At 43.7% G+C, this 17,654-nt stretch overlaps 1 protein-coding gene and 1 pseudogene across 2 annotated transcripts; one reads left to right on the forward strand and one right to left on the reverse strand.

Annotated features, from left to right (window-relative positions):
- The first annotated feature begins 9,101 nt into the window (after positions 1 to 9,101).
- Positions 9,102 to 10,106, forward strand: LOC308531815 (olfactory receptor 1D2-like; annotated as a pseudogene). Its single transcript has one exon. The product of its transcript is annotated as an olfactory receptor 1D2-like (transcript).
- Positions 10,107 to 15,908: 5,802 nt separating this feature from the next.
- Positions 15,909 to 16,874, reverse strand: LOC308531816 (olfactory receptor 3A2-like; the record flags this gene model as incomplete). Its single annotated transcript, XM_081108925.1, has 1 exon — positions 15,909 to 16,874. The coding sequence occupies exon 1, from the start codon at positions 16,854 to 16,856 to the stop codon at positions 15,909 to 15,911; it is 948 nt and encodes a 315-aa protein (XP_080965051.1). The 5' UTR covers positions 16,857 to 16,874.
- Positions 16,875 to 17,654: the final 780 nt, after the last annotated feature.

A 17,654-nucleotide genomic window follows, 5' to 3' on the forward strand; every position in this document is an offset into this window, starting at 1 on the left:
CTGAGCTCCCTCTCCCCTGGGTGGGTTGTGGACAGAGGTGCACAGCTGTGGGTTCCAAAGCTGGGCTCCTTTTCCATACTGAGGAAATGACCATCTTGCCTGGTGAGATACATATATTCTAGCTCAGGGGTGGGCAAACTTTTTGACTCGAGGGCCACAATGGGTTCTTAATCTGGACCGGAGGGCTGGAACAAAAGCATGGATGGAGTGTTTGTGTGAACTAATATAAATTCAAAGTAAACATCATTACATAAAAGGGTACGGTCTTTTTTTTTTTTTAGTTTTATTCATTTCAAATGGGCCGGATCCGGCCCGCGGGCCGTAGTTTGCCCACGGCTGTTCTAGCTGGAAGGAAACAGGTTTTGATTAAAAAACAGACATTGGTTAAATATTCCTGCCATTTGTAAAGAAGCCTTACTCTGAAGGAGAAGACAATTAGTTGGATGTGGTTAGGAGCAAATAAAGTAGCCCCAGTATCTACAGGGGTCTTAATGGCATCCCTTTTGATGATAATTTCACCTGCTCCCAAACTATCAGTGAGAAGGGGAAACACCCTTGGGTCAACCTTATGCTTGTTTTTCTTGTTTTTCTTTTCCTAAATCCTATTTCAGCTTCCTATAATCCTAACAGTGGACAGACTTCTTTACAGGAATTTTCTTGCAAACCTTTTTTAATAATTGTGTTACATTTGCTCACAGAAACCAGGAGGTATGTTAATTGGCATAGATTAGAAGAGCCAGGATTACATGTTCTAACAGTTAAATGCCTTTGTGAACCCAGCAAGTCATAGAAAAAACAAGGAACAATTGCTTGTTCCTCCCTGGCTGAGAGCAGCTTTTCTCCAAAGGGAGCTGGTAGAATTCCTATTTTCATTTTTCTTTAAGTCAGTAGGGAGTGGTAGTGGAGGGGACTGAAGGGGAAGGAAGAAGGGATGGGAAAGGGTGAAGGATATAGTGAGGGAGCTAGAAAAGGGGGAAGATAGGGTGTTGGCATTTATTAGCTTCAGAAGAGTTCAGGGACAGTTCCTAAAATTTCTAATTCCTTTCTTTTTAAAAAATAATTTATTTTTGCTTCTCCTTAGACTCTCCTCATTTCCAAATCAAGATGTGCTTCCATTCATTCATTCAGTTTAATGTTAGAGCTGGCATTTTTCTAATTCTTTTTGCATTCCAAGAAGGTAATTTAGGCACGCAAAGACAACTGCGTTTTGACCAGTTTTAGGTGGATATCTTCTGTATAACATGCTGGAGAACATGCCGGAGAACGCCATACAGGTCTGTGGCAAACAAGGAGGCCTCACACATCCTTCTCTCCTCCCCATTCGTGAGTGGAGGCGTGTCCTCCCCCAGCCAGGGCGATGGCGCCACGCTGATGGAGTGGCAGGTGGATTACTGGATGGCAGTCCAGCCCACAGACAGGAAGAGAAACACAGAGAAAAAAGACCCGCCTACCGCCAACAACACCCTCAAGTGCACCTTCCACTCTCTCCAGGTCAGCAGGCTGCCCAGCAGTGGTGACCTGCAGCAACACCCTCTATGTCCCTGATGGTGGCACCAAGGAGAAGAAACAGAAAGCACTGGTTTTGCCCAAGAAAACCAAGGACAAGGTCATGGAGTCCAAAAGCCAGGGTGGGTGGAGGGCACAAGCCTCCCGGTCTGCAGGACCAAACACCAGCAGAACAGGCTGCGGGTCCTCATCAAAGGTGTGGTGTGGAATGACATGAAGTTCTTCCAGCTGGCAGCCCAGGATGGCGGAACGACCAGTGGAATGACTGGTCACTATGACATGACCACCAGGAGCTGTCCCCAGCCCACAGGTCCCAGGCCAGCCAAGATAGGCCAGCAGGGGCTCCCCTGATCATCCCACCGGCCCCCTGACAGAGGGAGGTGACCAGCGGCAGCGGGGTGGGGTGGGGGTGGGGGGTAAGGGGAGCGGTGTGGGGAAAGAGAGGAGCGCAGGACCGGTGAGCTGGCAGAGCCAGCCCGGCCAAGGTGGGTACCAGCGGAGGCCCCTCAATCACCCTGCCGGTTACCCCACAGATTGGCCCTGATCACTGTTCAGGCCTAGGGACCCTACCCATGCATGAATTTTGTGCACCAGGCCTCTAGAATATACATAATTTTGCTAAGTCCAAAGAGCATTAAGAATCACCATAAAAAAAAAAAAAGTTTTTTTAAAAATCACCATAGAAGAACCTATAACATATGCCTCTCATTCTGAAGCTTGAACTGATCACATTTTGAATAACATTTGCTCAGCTGGGACACAGGGGAAAAAGCATGCTGTGTCAAAATATATCCCTATGAGTTTAAGAGCATGAACCTGGCTCTTCAGACCAGCATCATTGAGTGGGAATGGACCACTGGAAATATTTGCTAGAATAGATAGCAAAGAGACACCTGGAATAAGTGAATTCCAAAACTGTATCAATGGCAATTCCATAAAGAAAATTAGCCTTTTTATGAATATTTTTTCCACTGACATAAACATCCTCACGCGATGTTAACTGTATTGTATATGAGCAGCATGGCTAACAAACTCATGTGGCATGATGAAATGTGGCAAAGTGCTGTGATGGAGCCTAAAAAAAGAGAATGGACCATCTGTGTACTTTCTTCTGCTGTCATTTGTAAGTAAAATGATAACACTGGGGGTTGATCGGGGGGGGGGGGGGGGCGGGGGTGTAGAAGCAAAATATCACTGCAGGTGTACATATAACCACATGAATATTTTTTGTAGTTTTTAAAGTGTGAATATTATGGACTAAAAGCAAAAGAATAAAATATATGTAGAATAAATTGTGGTTACCTGTGTCACTACTAAATCTTAAAATGCTGCCAATGCCTGTGTGTCTTTAAAGAGAACATTAGGGTGACAGTTGGGAGACGGTTGAACTCCTGATTCCACCCCAGTTTTTTCTTCCCCAGAGCTACTTACTATCATCCACTTTGTGCTTAAGTAGGTTTCTATAATTTTACTTGAAAGTTGTGTACTCACAAAATATCCTCAGGGTTGTTTTTGTATTTTTGAAATTTTATTTCAATAGCATCATTCAGAATGTATCCTGACACTTGCTATTTCACTCAAATCACGCTTTTGCTACACAGACTCCAGTCCATTATTTTACGGGTTTAATAGGTATTTACTATGATTACTTTATTCTCCTGTTGAAGGACATTCAGGTTATCTCTAGTTTTCCACCATCATAAACAATGCTGAAATGGACTTTCCTGTATCCTTCATGGGCACGTGAATGAAGGTTATCTAGAGTATGCTGCTAAGAATGAGTTTCTAGCAGGAAGGCCATACACACCTTAGGTTTTACTAGTGGGTGCAACTTCACTGGCTGGTTCAGCCATGCCCGCCTCTCAGCTGCTGTGTATGTTGGCTGCTCATGGCTCCTGAGGGCCCTTTCCCTGTCCAGAGGGAGTAGGTGCTCCCCCTCCACTGCCCTGGGATGTAGGCTCAGCCAGAGGCCAGTAATGACTGGCACTGGGTAGACAAGCCTGGCTCCTTACCTCCAATGAGACTCACTCAATGGGTACAATTCCTCTTCCAGATCCCCTCTCAGGACCAGGCTGAACATAATGTGCTGAGTCCACATCTCTTTGCTCACCTCCTTCCATCTTCTTCATCTGAGGTCCCTCCTTCACTAAACTCTGTCCCAGTTCCCAGGAGTCACTGCTTCCAGGAAACCTGGCCCAAGATGACTAATATTGCCAAAGTCTCCCCAAAAGAGCTGCACCCATGTCCACAGTTGGGAGAGGCTTGAAGGCTGAGAAAGAGAAAGCTGTTCCAAGAAATGAGGTGGGGGAGGGGGAGAAGGCAAACACTTTAAGATGAAAGAGGTTTGTGAATTCAACAAACTGATTGAAAGCCAGTGTGGCTGAAGTGTGGGGAGCAGAAGAAAGAGAAAAATAATGGTTGAGGTTGGAGATGTATGTAGGAGCCAGACAAGTAGACCTCATAGGCTGGTTTCCATTTTTTTTTCTAATTGTAATAGGAAGTTCTTTAATAGCTTTGAGCAAGAAATTGATAGGATTTGATTTAGACTAAGAAAATGTGTCTGTGTGTAGAGAGAATGGTTTGAAAAAAGACAAGAGAAGCAGGCATTTGAGTATCCACACAGCAAGCAGAGTGGATCATAAAAATTATAGTGTTAGGACAGAAAGTAAGAAACACTATGGGATTTATAGCACAACACTATGTGCGTATAAAACACACAAGCATACAAAGACATGAATTATTCAAGCGCACATACCTATTTTTAAGTGGCTACCTTTGTGGAGGGAGAAGAAGGGAATGGAGATTAGCTGTAATAAAAGAGAATAATATTAAGAGGATATCATGCAAGGAATGGTGGTGATGAGGTGTCATGAATTGAGGCATATGATTAACTGAGCCCTGCACCAGGAAAACCAAAAACCAAAACAACAGCAAACACCCACTCCCTACCCACTATTTTCCTTCTCCTTGTGGAGACCCATTTCTAGGATGAGGAACAGACCTAGGTTTCTGAGAGACCTTCCAAATAATCCAAACTAGGGATGGTGGAGACTTCCCTAGTGATTAAGGCAGCATCTGAGTCAAGGAACCTGGAGGGAAGAGGAAGCAGAGCCACCCTGGAGCCTCATTAGTAAGGACACAGATGGGAGCCCTGAGGCAGTTTCATGCCTGACCTGGTGGGGGCTCCTGATGCTCCCTCTCAACCTAGTTCCTCCTTTCCCTGGGGCTCTATGAAGCCGGGTCTTCTCTCTGGGATCCCATATAATCTGGGTTAAAATGTCTTGTTATTTCCCCTTTGCACAAGTTTATGACCTAATCCCAGGAGATCTGAGGACCAAACTTCTAGGCACAGGTAGCTCTGTGCCTCGGTGCCCAGGGCAGGAGCCGACACCCATTAGGTATCAATAAACGCCTATGGATCAAAAGTGATCGCTTGAATCCTTGGTTGGGGACAAAGACGTTGAGACAAAATGACTCCTTTTTACAAATGCAGAAGTATTTCTTAATATATGCACAATAATGTATTTTACTCAGTTGTCTATTGGTAGATGTTGGAGTAATTCCAAATTTTTATGATGACAATGTTGCCATAAATTTACTAGTACTCATGTTTTATTTTTATCACTGTTGCTTGAATTCCTATAAAGTTCAAAGAGTGGCATTGTCTCAAAAAGAATGAACATTTTAATTTTTATATATCCTCTAAATTACTTCTCTAAATTGACTGTGTAGCATACTTCCATGACTTTTAAGAAATATAAAATTAAATATACAAAAATCTGGTAGAATAAATGTAAGCAGTTTGATATTTGTTTCAGTGTCTAATCCTATCACAATGATTTATAGCATAAAAGAAGTTTCTGGGTCTCAAGTGTCTGCAATAATTATCAGTATAATTTATGATTGTTATCCTTGCTTCCTGGAGAGATACCCTTCTCAATATTCGTGATTTAGCTCCAAAACATTCCTTTTGTTCTTTTCTTAAGGTATTGAATTAAATAAGAAAACTTGTTTATCTTCACCTTGATTTATCAGTAAGGAGAGCTGTGAAAATTAAACATGTTTCACGGATCAGATTGGCAGGGCTGCAAGTTGACTATGGAAGTTAATGCAGTAGATATCATAATAAAAAGTAAGATTGGCACATACAAAAAACCCGGCTGTGGGCCAACTTATTAATAAATATGACTACAAAAGCCTAAATAAAGCATTAGCATATCAACTTCATTCATTTATACTGGAACACAAGTGTGGTTTAATATTAGGAGAGCTATTAAATGTGATTTGCACTACCCTTATGTTCATTGCAGCATTATCTATATATATAAAGAGCCAAGGTCCGTAACATCCAAAACAATCGAATGGACTACCGAACACTGGGAGTCAGTCCTGCAGCTGTGGGTGCCGCGACCCAGCACTGACTGCCAGGGGGCTGTGGATCAGGCCTGGAGAGAGGCCCAGAGAGAGAAGCAGGGTCTGATCCACAGCCCCTGTGGCAGTCAGTGCTGGGTCGGTGCCATTGACTGCCACCACTGCGAGCACAGTGATCCAGCACTGACTGCTGAGGGGTCTGTGGATCCTGTGGGATCAGGCCTAAACCGACAGTCAGACATCCCCCAAGGGGTTCCTGATTGGAGAGGGTGCAGGCTGGGCTGCGGGATGTCCTCCACCCCCATGCATGAATTTCATACACCAGGCCACTAGTTTACAATAGTCAAGATACGGAAGCAACCTAGGTGTCCACCAACAAATGAATGGATAAAGATGATGTGGTAAATATGTACAATGGAATATTACTGGACCATAAAAAAGAAGGAAATCTTACCATTTGCTACAACATGGGTGGATCTAGAGGGTATTATGCTAAGTGAACTAAGTCAGGCAGAGAAAGACAATTACCATAGAGTTTTATTTATACGTGGACTCTAAAAACAAAACAAAAAACAGACTCATAAAAAAAGAGACCAAAGGGATGGTTATCAGAAGAGAGGGTGTGGGGATGGATGAAAAGGGGAAGGGAAATATAGTCAATAATATTGTGATAAGTTTGCATGGTGACAGATGGTTATAAGAATTAGTGGAGTGATCACATTGTAAGTATAAAATTGTCGAATCACTTATACACCTGAAATAATACAAGAATATAAGATTGTATACCAGCTATACTTAAATAAAAATAAATTTAAAAATAAAAAAAGAAATATCTCAGATGCTGTAGGCTTTTAGAAAATTAAACCTAGGAATGAATATTCTAAAATTTAAAAACATATCTTTATAAAAGTTAATAAAATGTGATAGGCACTGAAAAGGCATCTGATCAAAAATGCAGCAGCCGTATCTGATTATTAAAGTACTGTTGTCAAATACAAACAGAAAGATAGTTGCTAAATATCTTTCACTTAAAATCCTCTAAAAGTCCTCATTGCATTTGGAATAAATTTTACAGCCTGAACAAGACCCTGCAGGCTCGGGGACCCCGTTGGCCTGCACAACTTCCTGTCTCACACCCCCCTCTTTACTCCAGACACACTGGCCCATATGTCATTCCTTCACCCCAGTGAGCTCTTTCCCACCTCCGGCCTTTGCACACACACCTCTCTGTCTGCAAGGCTCTTTACTCAGGACTTCATAGGACTGACCTTTTTTCTCCTTTACATCTCACCCAAAAAAAGACATCAAATTGTGGAAAGTGTCATCTCTACATCATAAAATTAAATGGAGTCTATTTATATTCTCTCATTCTTTTTATTTTTAAAATTTTCGTTCCACCTGCATTAGATTTTTAAAAGGAAAAGGCACAGTAAATTCTTTTCATCTTAAATACCTTTAAAATGTCTTTGGTAAGATCTGAAATATTGATCTAATGTAGTGATGGCGAACCTTTGAGCTCGGCGTGTCAGCATTTTGAAAAACCCTAACTTAACTCTGGTGCCGTGTCACATGTAGAAATTTTTTGATATTTGCAATCATAGTAAAACAAAGACTTATATTTTTGATATTTACTTTATATATTTAAATGCCATTTAACAAAGAAAAATCAACCAAAAAAAATGAGTTCGCATGTCACCTCTGACACGCGTGTCATAGGTTCACCATCACTGATCTAATGTTTTCCCCTCAATAATTAAACAGCTGTCCCAGTGCTATTTGATGCCAAAGGGCCCCCATAATGATCCACTCAGTCCCACGTGTGCTCGGCCCTGTTCCTGATGTTGCTGCCCAGCTACCGTGACCTGCTCGCTCCAGCACCAGGACCGCACTGCTTGACTGAGAAAGTCCCCTTCTTATATTCTTTTCAACCATTTCCAGATTTGTTTGCATATTTATTTTTAGATAAAATTTAGAACAGTTTTTGTTTCCTCAAAATCCTGTTATGATTTTGACTTCAAATAAGTAAATTTTAGATTAATTCAGGAGAATCTGTGCCTTTGCAATAGTTTATCTTTCTATCTAGAAATGAGTAAGTCCATGATTTATGATTAAATGGAGAAATAGAGCATTGGAAGCCCCTGGGCTTAATTCCTATTAACATCTTACTGCTTTAGATTATTTTGTTGATGTTACACATTGTATTTCCACCTGATGGTTGTTGACATACATATGTATTTATGATAGTAATTGGCCATATATATTAAGCGTTCACCACATGCCAACTCTTTGTGTTAAGAACGTTATTAATTTTATTCTTACGACTCATTAGCACATGAAAAAAGCAAATCTTAAAGAGCTCAGCTAACTTGCCTGAGGTTTCAGTGCAAGTGACAAAGCTCAGACATGAATCCCAGCATCTGACAGCGCAATCTTAACCATTGCATTACATGGCCTGCTGGGAACACCATTGCTTTTGGGTCCATTCACTGTAAATGGCCACTTTACTGAAGTTGCTTTTTAAAATATATATATTTTTATTGATTTCAGACAGGATGGGAGAGGAAGAGAGAGATAGAAACATCATTGATGAGAGAGAATCATTGATCAGCTGCTGCCTGCACGCCCCCTATGAAGGATTGAACCCACAACCTGGGCATGTGCCCTGACCAGGAATCTAACCTTGACTTCCTGGTTTATAGGTTGACACTCAAACACTGAGCCACGCTGGCCGGGCTAAAGTTGCTTTTTATTTCTGATGGCATTTCATTTCTTCACCTTAGGTTTCCCAGATAGGACATCTTATCAGCAAATAATAATACTTTTTCCTTCTCCTTTCCAATATTTTTCTTCCACCCCTTTGCCCAAAGAACAATAGCCATTTGTTATAATACATACACTATTTTAAATATCATTTTTAAATCCATTAAATATAATAATATAGTAATCTTTAAGCTCAGGAGTACTGTGAAATGCAGGGTTTGAAATAAGACAAGACATTATTACTGCAATGTTGAGTATGTCAGATAAAAAGTAGCTGGAATGGCTAAGTTGCAAAAAGATTTTCCAAGTAATATGTCTGTGCCTGTTTTTATCTTCTTACTAATCTAAAAATATTATACAGTTTAGTGTAAGTTATCTTAATGCTAAGACTCTACTTGATTTTGCTTCTATGAATGTCATTGTTAAATTGAAGGCACTTAGGAAACAAACATTTGTTGGTGCCAATGTTGCAGACAGTTGAGGAAATGGATGGAGGCCACCAGAGTCAAGTCTCCAAGTTCCTGCTCCGGGGAACTGAGAGAGTCCTGCAGACCAGAAGGTCCTATGATAGTTGTTCCTGTATATGTACCTGGTCATGGTGTGGGAAATGCGCTCATTATCTTGGCCGTAGGCACTGACTCCCGCCTGCACACTCCCATGTACTTTTTTCTGGCCAATCTCTCCTTCACTGACCTCTTCTTTGTCACCAACACAATCCCCAAGACGCTGGTAAACATTCAGTCCCTGAACAAAGCCATTTCCTAGTTGGGATGTCTGACAGAGCTCAACTTCCTGGTCCCCTTGGTGACCCTGGACAGCCTCATTTTGGCCACTAAGGCATATGACCACTATTTGGCCATCTGAGGCCCTCTCCACTACACCATGGCCATGAGCCCTGGGCTCTGTGTGGTGCTCCTCACCTTCTGTGGCCTCATCCACACCCTCCTCATGCTCAAGGTGACTGCCTGTGGGTCCCAAAAGATCTAGTACATCTTCTGTGAGTTGTATGTCCTGTTGCGACTCACGTGTTCCAACACTCAGATGAATTACACGCTGCTGATGGCCACAGGCTGTTTAATTTTCTTTACCCCGTTAGGGTTCATGATCATGTCCTATTCCAGATTGTCTGAGCCATCCTCCGAATACCCTCAGCCACTGGGAAGTATAAAGCCTTCTCCTCCTGTGCCCCACATTTGGATGTCACCTCCCTCTTCTATGCGGCACTTGACATGGTATATCGGTAGCCTCTCCTCACCTATTCCATGAAGGACTCGGTGGCCGCAGTAGGCTGTGGCCATCCCCATGGTGAAGAACCCTTTCATCTATATCTGAGGAACAAGGACATGCATGGGGCCTTGGGACGACGCCTCCTAGGGAAAACCGTCACAGAGATTGACGTGAGGGTAATTTGGGGCATTGAAGTGGAGACTGGGAACTTGCTCCATCATGTGAAGAGCATTACCCCCTGAGGAACACAGGTGTAAACAGGACAGTGCTCCTGCTCAGAATGAGCTCACAGATCTGTGACGAGGAAAAGACATGGTAACCCAATCGCCCCAAATCGCACCTGCCTTGGCAATAAATAAGGTCATGCAAACACTAATACTAGAAATGTGTAAGCTCAAATCCTTCCCTTACCTGACCATAGGGCCACCGTGCCCCCAACCCAGCCTTTCAAAACATACCCGGTTATGATCTGGGAGGGGTCTTACGTGCTAGCACACACCCACTCATGCTGGTGAGCGCTGGCCCTCTCCTAGGAGCCCACTACTTGCAAGCCATTTGGAGGAGACACCTTGCACTACCCTCCCTGCAAGTGTCCTCTGTGAGGCTGCCCAGCTCCTGATGCTCTGCTGGGCACAGCTCCCACTGCTTCCGTCTGACCCAGAGTCTCTGGACAAAACCCCCTCCAAGTCAGGCAACACTTGAAAAGCTCTCTCCTTTGCTCTGGGTTTATTTTTGTCTCTTGGGCCTTAACCAATAGTGACTGTGCCTTTCTCCTGCTTTCCTTTTCTCTGTGGGAAGACCTTACCCCTGGGCAGCCCATCATATCCTTTATGACTGTGGTTCCTCACTCCACTGCCCTGGCAACAACTCCATTCTTCACTCAAAACAAAACTCTCAAGCATATCAACACACATTCCTGAACAGGAGTGGTGGTAGAAGCATTAGACAGGAAGGAGATAAAAGGGAGATCCAATCTCTACTTAGGTTCAACCTGCCCTGTACAATGCACTGGCTAGAAAAGGGATAGTAACTGATACAAAGATGCGTCATTGGAAGGTGGCAGTTGGGAAGAGAGAGCAATCCTTTACCGATGAGGCAGGGGAGCCAGCACGGACCTCGACCTGGAGACAGTTGAATTGATAAGTTTCACTTCATTCCATTGTTAATGACCAAATGCCTATTAGATGACTCAAATTGGGCTCCAAACATGAATCAGGAGCTCACGATGGACAGGGAAGAAGACAACTTTAATGCAATGCCTGAAGGGTTATGGTCGGGACAAAAGAGTTGGGGGCACAAAGTAGGAAAGCCTAGCCTGCCTTGTCAGTGATGGAGGATTCAGGGAAGGCTTCCCTAAGGTGGTGACAGCTGAGCGATGATTAAGGAATGCTGATGAGTCAGCCAGGAAAAGTGGCCAGGGGGAACTGAGATCCCTCCCAGAGGGGCGGAGGCACGGAGTAGAGGGGATATTCCCATAGGCCTTGGACAGCTCTTCCCATCCCTAGGGTATGTGTGGAAGTCATCTCACCATTCTACGTGTCCTCTTCTCCCCTGTAAACTGAGAACAACAGCATTGCGTCACTCGGAGGGCAGCTGTGAGGATTAAATGAGATAATATGCAAGAGCAGAAGGCATGATCCATAGTCAGTGTAGTTGTTAGCAGAACAGCTGGACAAAAAGGTAGAGAGGATGGGAACACCCAAGGCAAGTAAAGACTGTCCCAGCTGAGTGTAACTGGTGACCAAGCCGCAGCAAGCCCTGTGGCTGAGGAGGACATCGTCGGGGACAGGCCACCGAGGCCTTGTTGAAGAGCTTGGAATATACTGTGTAGGCGATGAGATACCACTGAATGTTCACTATTTTTAGCTTTCATTGTTTTTATTAAACCAACAATATGCGTTACTGTAGAAATACTCAAGTAAAAAGAAGCCCAAAATAATTAGCTGGATTTAAATGTTACACTTTGATCTCAGCTAAATCAAATTAGTTTGAAACTTGCTTTTTTACAGAATAATATCTATGTTAGTAAATATCCGGCTATATTACAGCTTAATGCCGAGGCAGTAGTTCAATGTGCGGTTCAATAAATATATCAGAATTCATTTACGTGCTTCTCAGTAGTCAATATAAAGTTGCTTCCAGTTTTCTCCCCGTTGCTTGCAACACCGTAGAAAATGTCTTAGTTTTGTTCACTTACCTGATTGTTTCCTTACGCGAAATTGACGAAGTGCACTTGCTGGGCCAAACGTTTTTATTGTTCAGAGTGTTGGTACGTTTTTCAAAAACGACCTCTACAAATCCACCCCCACATTTTCACCAGGAGAGGGACACAAGCTGTGGTTTTTGTTTCGTTTGGGTTTATTTGCCTGTTGAGGTTCAGAAAGGTGAGAAAGCTGCGGGAACTCTTAAGTGCAATAGGCAAACGCAAACGTAACATTGTGTTTGTTAGCAACATGGTGCTCGTTAACATTCTACTAAAAATAGGGGTATTCGTTCTCTCTTTCAGATCATCATGGAAATAGTTGCCTGGAAGTTAATTCACGTTCCAACCGACACTCAGAAGTGGGAGCAGCCCTTTGTGAGCTGGCTCCCAGCTATTTCTGTTGTTATTGATCCTCATTGGAGGATATTTTTCCCATTGATTTTTTAAAGAGAGTGAATGGGAGAGGGAGCGATAGGGAGAGAGAGAAACATTGAGACACATTGACTGATTGCCTCCCGCACATGCCCCAACAAGGGCCGGGGATCCAGCCAGCCTGCAATCGAGGCCCATGCCCTTGACTGGAGTCAGACTTGAGACCCTTCAGTCCACTGGCTCCCAGCTATTGACAGGCTATCTGCTATGCCTCTTCCTCTCGCTCTCCAGCTGCTCTAATTTAATTGAGAACATCCAGAATTGTTTTCTGGTGTAATATAAAGAATTTTATTAAACTAACCAAGTCACATGTCCACATACAGCCATCCTCTCTGTGGCCAGGCCAGTGAGCTGTGCTGACACCTCCACTCTGGGGCCCTGAACCACACTCCCCGGAACCACCTGGATGTGGAAACTGGCAGCTGTAAGAAAGGAGGAAATAGAAGTCATGCCCACCACAGGCCATTGTCAAATAAGATGTTGACTTCTGGTTTCCACTCTGACATATAAGAGCTTGGAAGTCCTTACTCTCATTCTTACAAAAAGAAAAAAAGATGAACAACCCAGAAAAAAAGGAACTCTTCAGATCCATCAGATCATTGAAGTTCCATGACTTTGAAATTAACCTTTGCTGCTGCAAACCATTGAGATTTAGGGTTTTGCTAGCACAGTACAACCTAGCCTATCTTCCTGATAAGATGGAAAACATCTTTTCCACTCAAAATGAGACATAAAATAAAAAAGCCATGAAAAGACAGATTTGACCACATAAAAATGTAACACATCTGTTTAGCTAAACATGCATCCATCAAATGGAGACAAATGGCAAGCTAGAGAAACCATTTGCAAGTTACATGTCAAAAAGCTGATATCCATTGTTAACTAACCTTTTTGGTCTTGGAGGCGAGACAGAACGTAGGAAACAATTTCTAAGGAAAGCACCCTTAAGAGTTGAGATAAATGTTCAGGGGGAAGCATGCCAAGGCCTGGGGGTAAGAGATTACCCTTTGGGGTAATAGATGAGTTGGGGGTGGGGGTGGAGGGGAATAGTACTAATTGCTCAGAGTCTAGATGAAGTGATGAAAATGTGTACTGTAATGCCCTCAAAATATTTTCTGGGTTCTTCCCTAGGAAATAGTTCATCCAGAATAGTATAACCAAAGGTAGTTAAATGTGAAGAACCATGGAGAGATGATCTGGTCTGGGTCCTTATGGGAAAGGTAGAAACAAGCCCGCCCACAGAAAGGAAGTCTCTAAGGCAGCCGTGGGCAAACTACGGCCCGCGGGCCGGATCCGGCCTGTTTGAAATGAATAAAACTAAAAAAAAAGACCGTACCCTTTTATGTAATGATGTTTACTTTGAATTTATATTAGTTCACACAAACACTCCATCCATGCTTTTGTTCTGGCCCTCCGGTCCAGTTTAAGAACCCATTGTGGCCCTCGAGTCAAAAAGTTTGCCCACCCCTGCGAGTCTAAGGTCACAGAGCAGTGGTTACAGCCCACATGCCTGGTTTTCTTCAACAAGAATTTTGCCCTATGAGAGAAGCTCATTCTCTCCAACCCCACAGTGTCTGCAGAACCAAGAGTGTCAGGAAAGCGACACACTTCACCTCTGCTCATTAGACTGTACTGGCAGGTGCTGCCCGCAAAGGCAGGAGGCTGGTGACTTAGATGGCCCAGGGGGGCTGTGGAGGATAAACCTTCACCAAACACATCTTTCCTCCCTCTCCTCCATCTGTCAGTCCTACCCTGACCTTCTAAGATGGTCAGCCAGCCAGAGGAAGCATCGGAGGAGTTCCCAGACATTTTTGCATCATTATTCCTTTGGTAAAACTTAAACATTTTTTTTCTGCTGGGAAAGGTGGGGGCTAACATTAACATCAAATTTGCTGTTTATTACATGGGCACAGCTAATGGGAAGTCGTTCCGTAGTATGAATTTTGTTCTTATCTCCAACCCCTGCTCATTCTGCTTTTTCTCTATATCCATCTTTGACCTCAACATTCCTTAGTCATCTTGCTTGATGCTCCTAATTCTCCCACCCTTTCTCATCTCCCATTTTCTCATGTCCTTTCCCTATTTTCTATCCTTCTTTCTGGGTTCAGCTCGCCGTCCTGTCCCATCCCTCCCTATCTCCTCACATCTCATCTTCATACCTCCACACCCAATCTTGTCCCACTTCCCACTCTCATGTCTTTTTCTCCATCCCATTCCAGCTCATTCTTCCAGTTCCTTGGCTCCAAGAAGAGGTCAGAGAGCAGATGAGCTTCAGGTGTAGCCATGGGGCAATTTTAGGAGTGATACAGCTGAGGGATATCACAGCAGAACTGCCAGGACAAGGTAAGTAGCCTTCCGATGGAGGCTGGAGAAGAGACACAAATCAGGAAAGTAAATTCAGAAAGAAGCATTACTCCCAGGGACAACATGATGGATATTTTCTGAACTAGGAGGTTTGGGAGAGAAAAGTAAGACTTTGGAGGAGAAGGTTATGTTGGACATTCTACATTGAAAAGTCTCGGGATCTGGTTGGAGCATAAGTGCTTACTCTTTCAAAGGCTTTGCCATATATGTGAGGAAGATGACTCAATAAGAGAGAAAAATATGGCGGAGGATGGAGATGAAGCACACCTTTTTCGACCTGAAGCTGTGTCTGTCCCTTATGCATTAATGTAGCTTTTATTTAATAGGCTATTTCCCTTTCTAGGCCCTACCTATCACCTAGACATCCTATGGGAATCTATGTTAGTAAAAAGAAGGAACTGATTTTCTTGGAGGTGAAAGGTGAACAGTAGAATAGAATCTTCCTTAGCACTGGTTTAAAACAGCTTTCTGCACTCTTTTCTAGAAGGAATCTCACATTTACCACAAGAAGAAGACTTCACAGTGATATAGGAAATTACGGAGTGATTAAGCGAATAATCCTTCCTCGCTACCCAGAACTACCTGGTTTCCAAGGTTTCAACTCTACCCGGAAAGTGAGCATAACTAAATACAAGGAACAGCTTGCCAGGGACACTTGCTTTGCAGATCCTGACCGCATGTCCCCTTATCTACTTGTTTTTCTCTATAGTATGTATCACTATGTGATCTATCATATAGGATGCCTATTTATTTCATATCTTTTTTTCTCCCTTCATTAGAATGTGAGTTGCTTGAGTGTAAAAACTTTGTCTATTTTGTTCACCAGTGCCCTAGAAGAGTGTTTGGATCATAGAAGCAATTCAATAAATGTTTATTGTATGAATAAATTATGCAGGATTTCTTTGCAGGACAAACACATCACACAAAATTTTTCAACATGAGGATCTATAAATGAATGGTTCATAATCATTTCTCGAGTTACTGACTTCATGGGAAATTTTCCTCAACCCAAAAAAAGGCAGGAAAGAAGAGACCCCATCACCCCTCAGTTCAGTAACCGCCTACCGACAAGGACCCGCCACAGGGCACCCTTAACATCAGGGTTCCTGAGGCTGTAGATAAGTGGGTTCAGCATGGGGTTGATAACTGTGTTGAAAATCCCAACCCCTTTATCCTTGTCTGAAGCCTCCTCTGTACCCAGACGCATGTAGTTGAAGATACCAGTACCATAGAAGAGGCAAACCACAGTGAGATGGGAGCCACATGTGAAGAAGGCTTTCTTCCTGCCCTCCACTGAGCGGATTCGTAGCACTGCAGCTGTCACGTGGATGTAGGAGGTGACAATAAGAACCACAGGTGCACCTGTCATAAGGAAACCCAGACCAAAGAGCAGCAGCTCATTGAGTTGGGTGCTGGAGCAAGAGAGCTGGAAGAGCTGTGGCAGGTCACAGTAGAAGTGATTGACCTCATTGGGACCACAGAAGTTGAGTGTAGTTAGGGCAATAGTGTGGATCAGTGCATTGGTGAGGGCACAGGCCCAGGACACAGCCACCAGTATCCACTGGACTGAATGGCTCATGCGGGCGCTGTAGGTGAGGGGCCGACAGATGGCCAGAAATCGGTCATAGGCCATGGCTGTCAACAGGAAGCAGTCCACACCAGCCAACTGATGGAAGAAGAAAACCTGTGTGAGGCAGGCTCCATAGGGAACTGCACGCTTGTGGGACAAGAGGCGACTCAACATTGAGGGAACAGTGACTGTGATGCACCCAATGTCCAGCACTGATAGGTTCCCCAAGAAGAAGTACATGGGGGTGTGGAGTTTGGGCTCCACCAAGATGGCAGCCAGGATGCTGAGGTTGCCCCCAACTGTGAGCAGGTAGGCAGAGAGGAAGAGCACAAAGACCGGAGACTGCAGCTTCTCTGTTTCAACGAGGCCCAGCAGAATGAACTCAGTAACAGCAGTCCCATTGGTCCCAGCTTCTGGATCCATGAGTCCCTGTAAGGGAATGTCCCAGGTGTGGAAGCATCAGTCTACCTAATGTATTTATTCAACACTAGAGACTGGTGTATGGAATTCATGCACGGGTAGAGTCCCTAGGCCTGGCTGGCGATCAGGGCCGAATGGGGCCTTCCGGCTGCTGGCCAGGCCTTCCTTCGTTCTGTGCCGTCCCCTGGTAGTCAGCATATGTCATATTGAGCAATCAAACTCCCAGTCTCCTGGTCGAGCTCCCGAGGGGACACTTTGCATATTAGTCTTTTAAATATATAGATAAATAGGTGTTTAAACCACCTATGTTCACAACTACCTGATAAGTTCCCAGTGCTCTAGCTGATGATTTCCCACTTCCTACTACCTCACTCACTGACCTCCCACCACCTCAAAGCCTGTACCCTATTCTTAGCTGAGATGCCCCGAACCACCATCACCTTGCCCCTCCCATACTCTCTTTATTGAAAGGGCCAGAATATTTGGGAAAATACATTAAGATAAAAGCAGACTTCCTCTTTGATGTAGTAAGATTAAGATGGAATTCCCCATTTTACTCTGAGGGATTAGTCCAAACCAATAAGCAGATTTCAAAATAAAAATTTAATGATATTTCCAGTAAAACTAGATGGACTTTTTTAAAAAATATATATTTTATTGATTTTTTACAGAGAGGAAGGGAGAGAGATAGAGAGTTAGAAACATCGATGAGAGAGAAACATCGACCAGCTGCCTCCTGCACATCTCCTACTGGAGATGTGCCCACAACCCAGGTACATGCCCTTGACTGAAATCGAACCC

The sequence above is a fragment of the Myotis nattereri genome (assembly GCF_964212035.1).
Source record: "Myotis nattereri genome assembly, chromosome: 16".
NCBI classification, from domain to species: domain Eukaryota; kingdom Metazoa; phylum Chordata; class Mammalia; order Chiroptera; family Vespertilionidae; genus Myotis; species Myotis nattereri.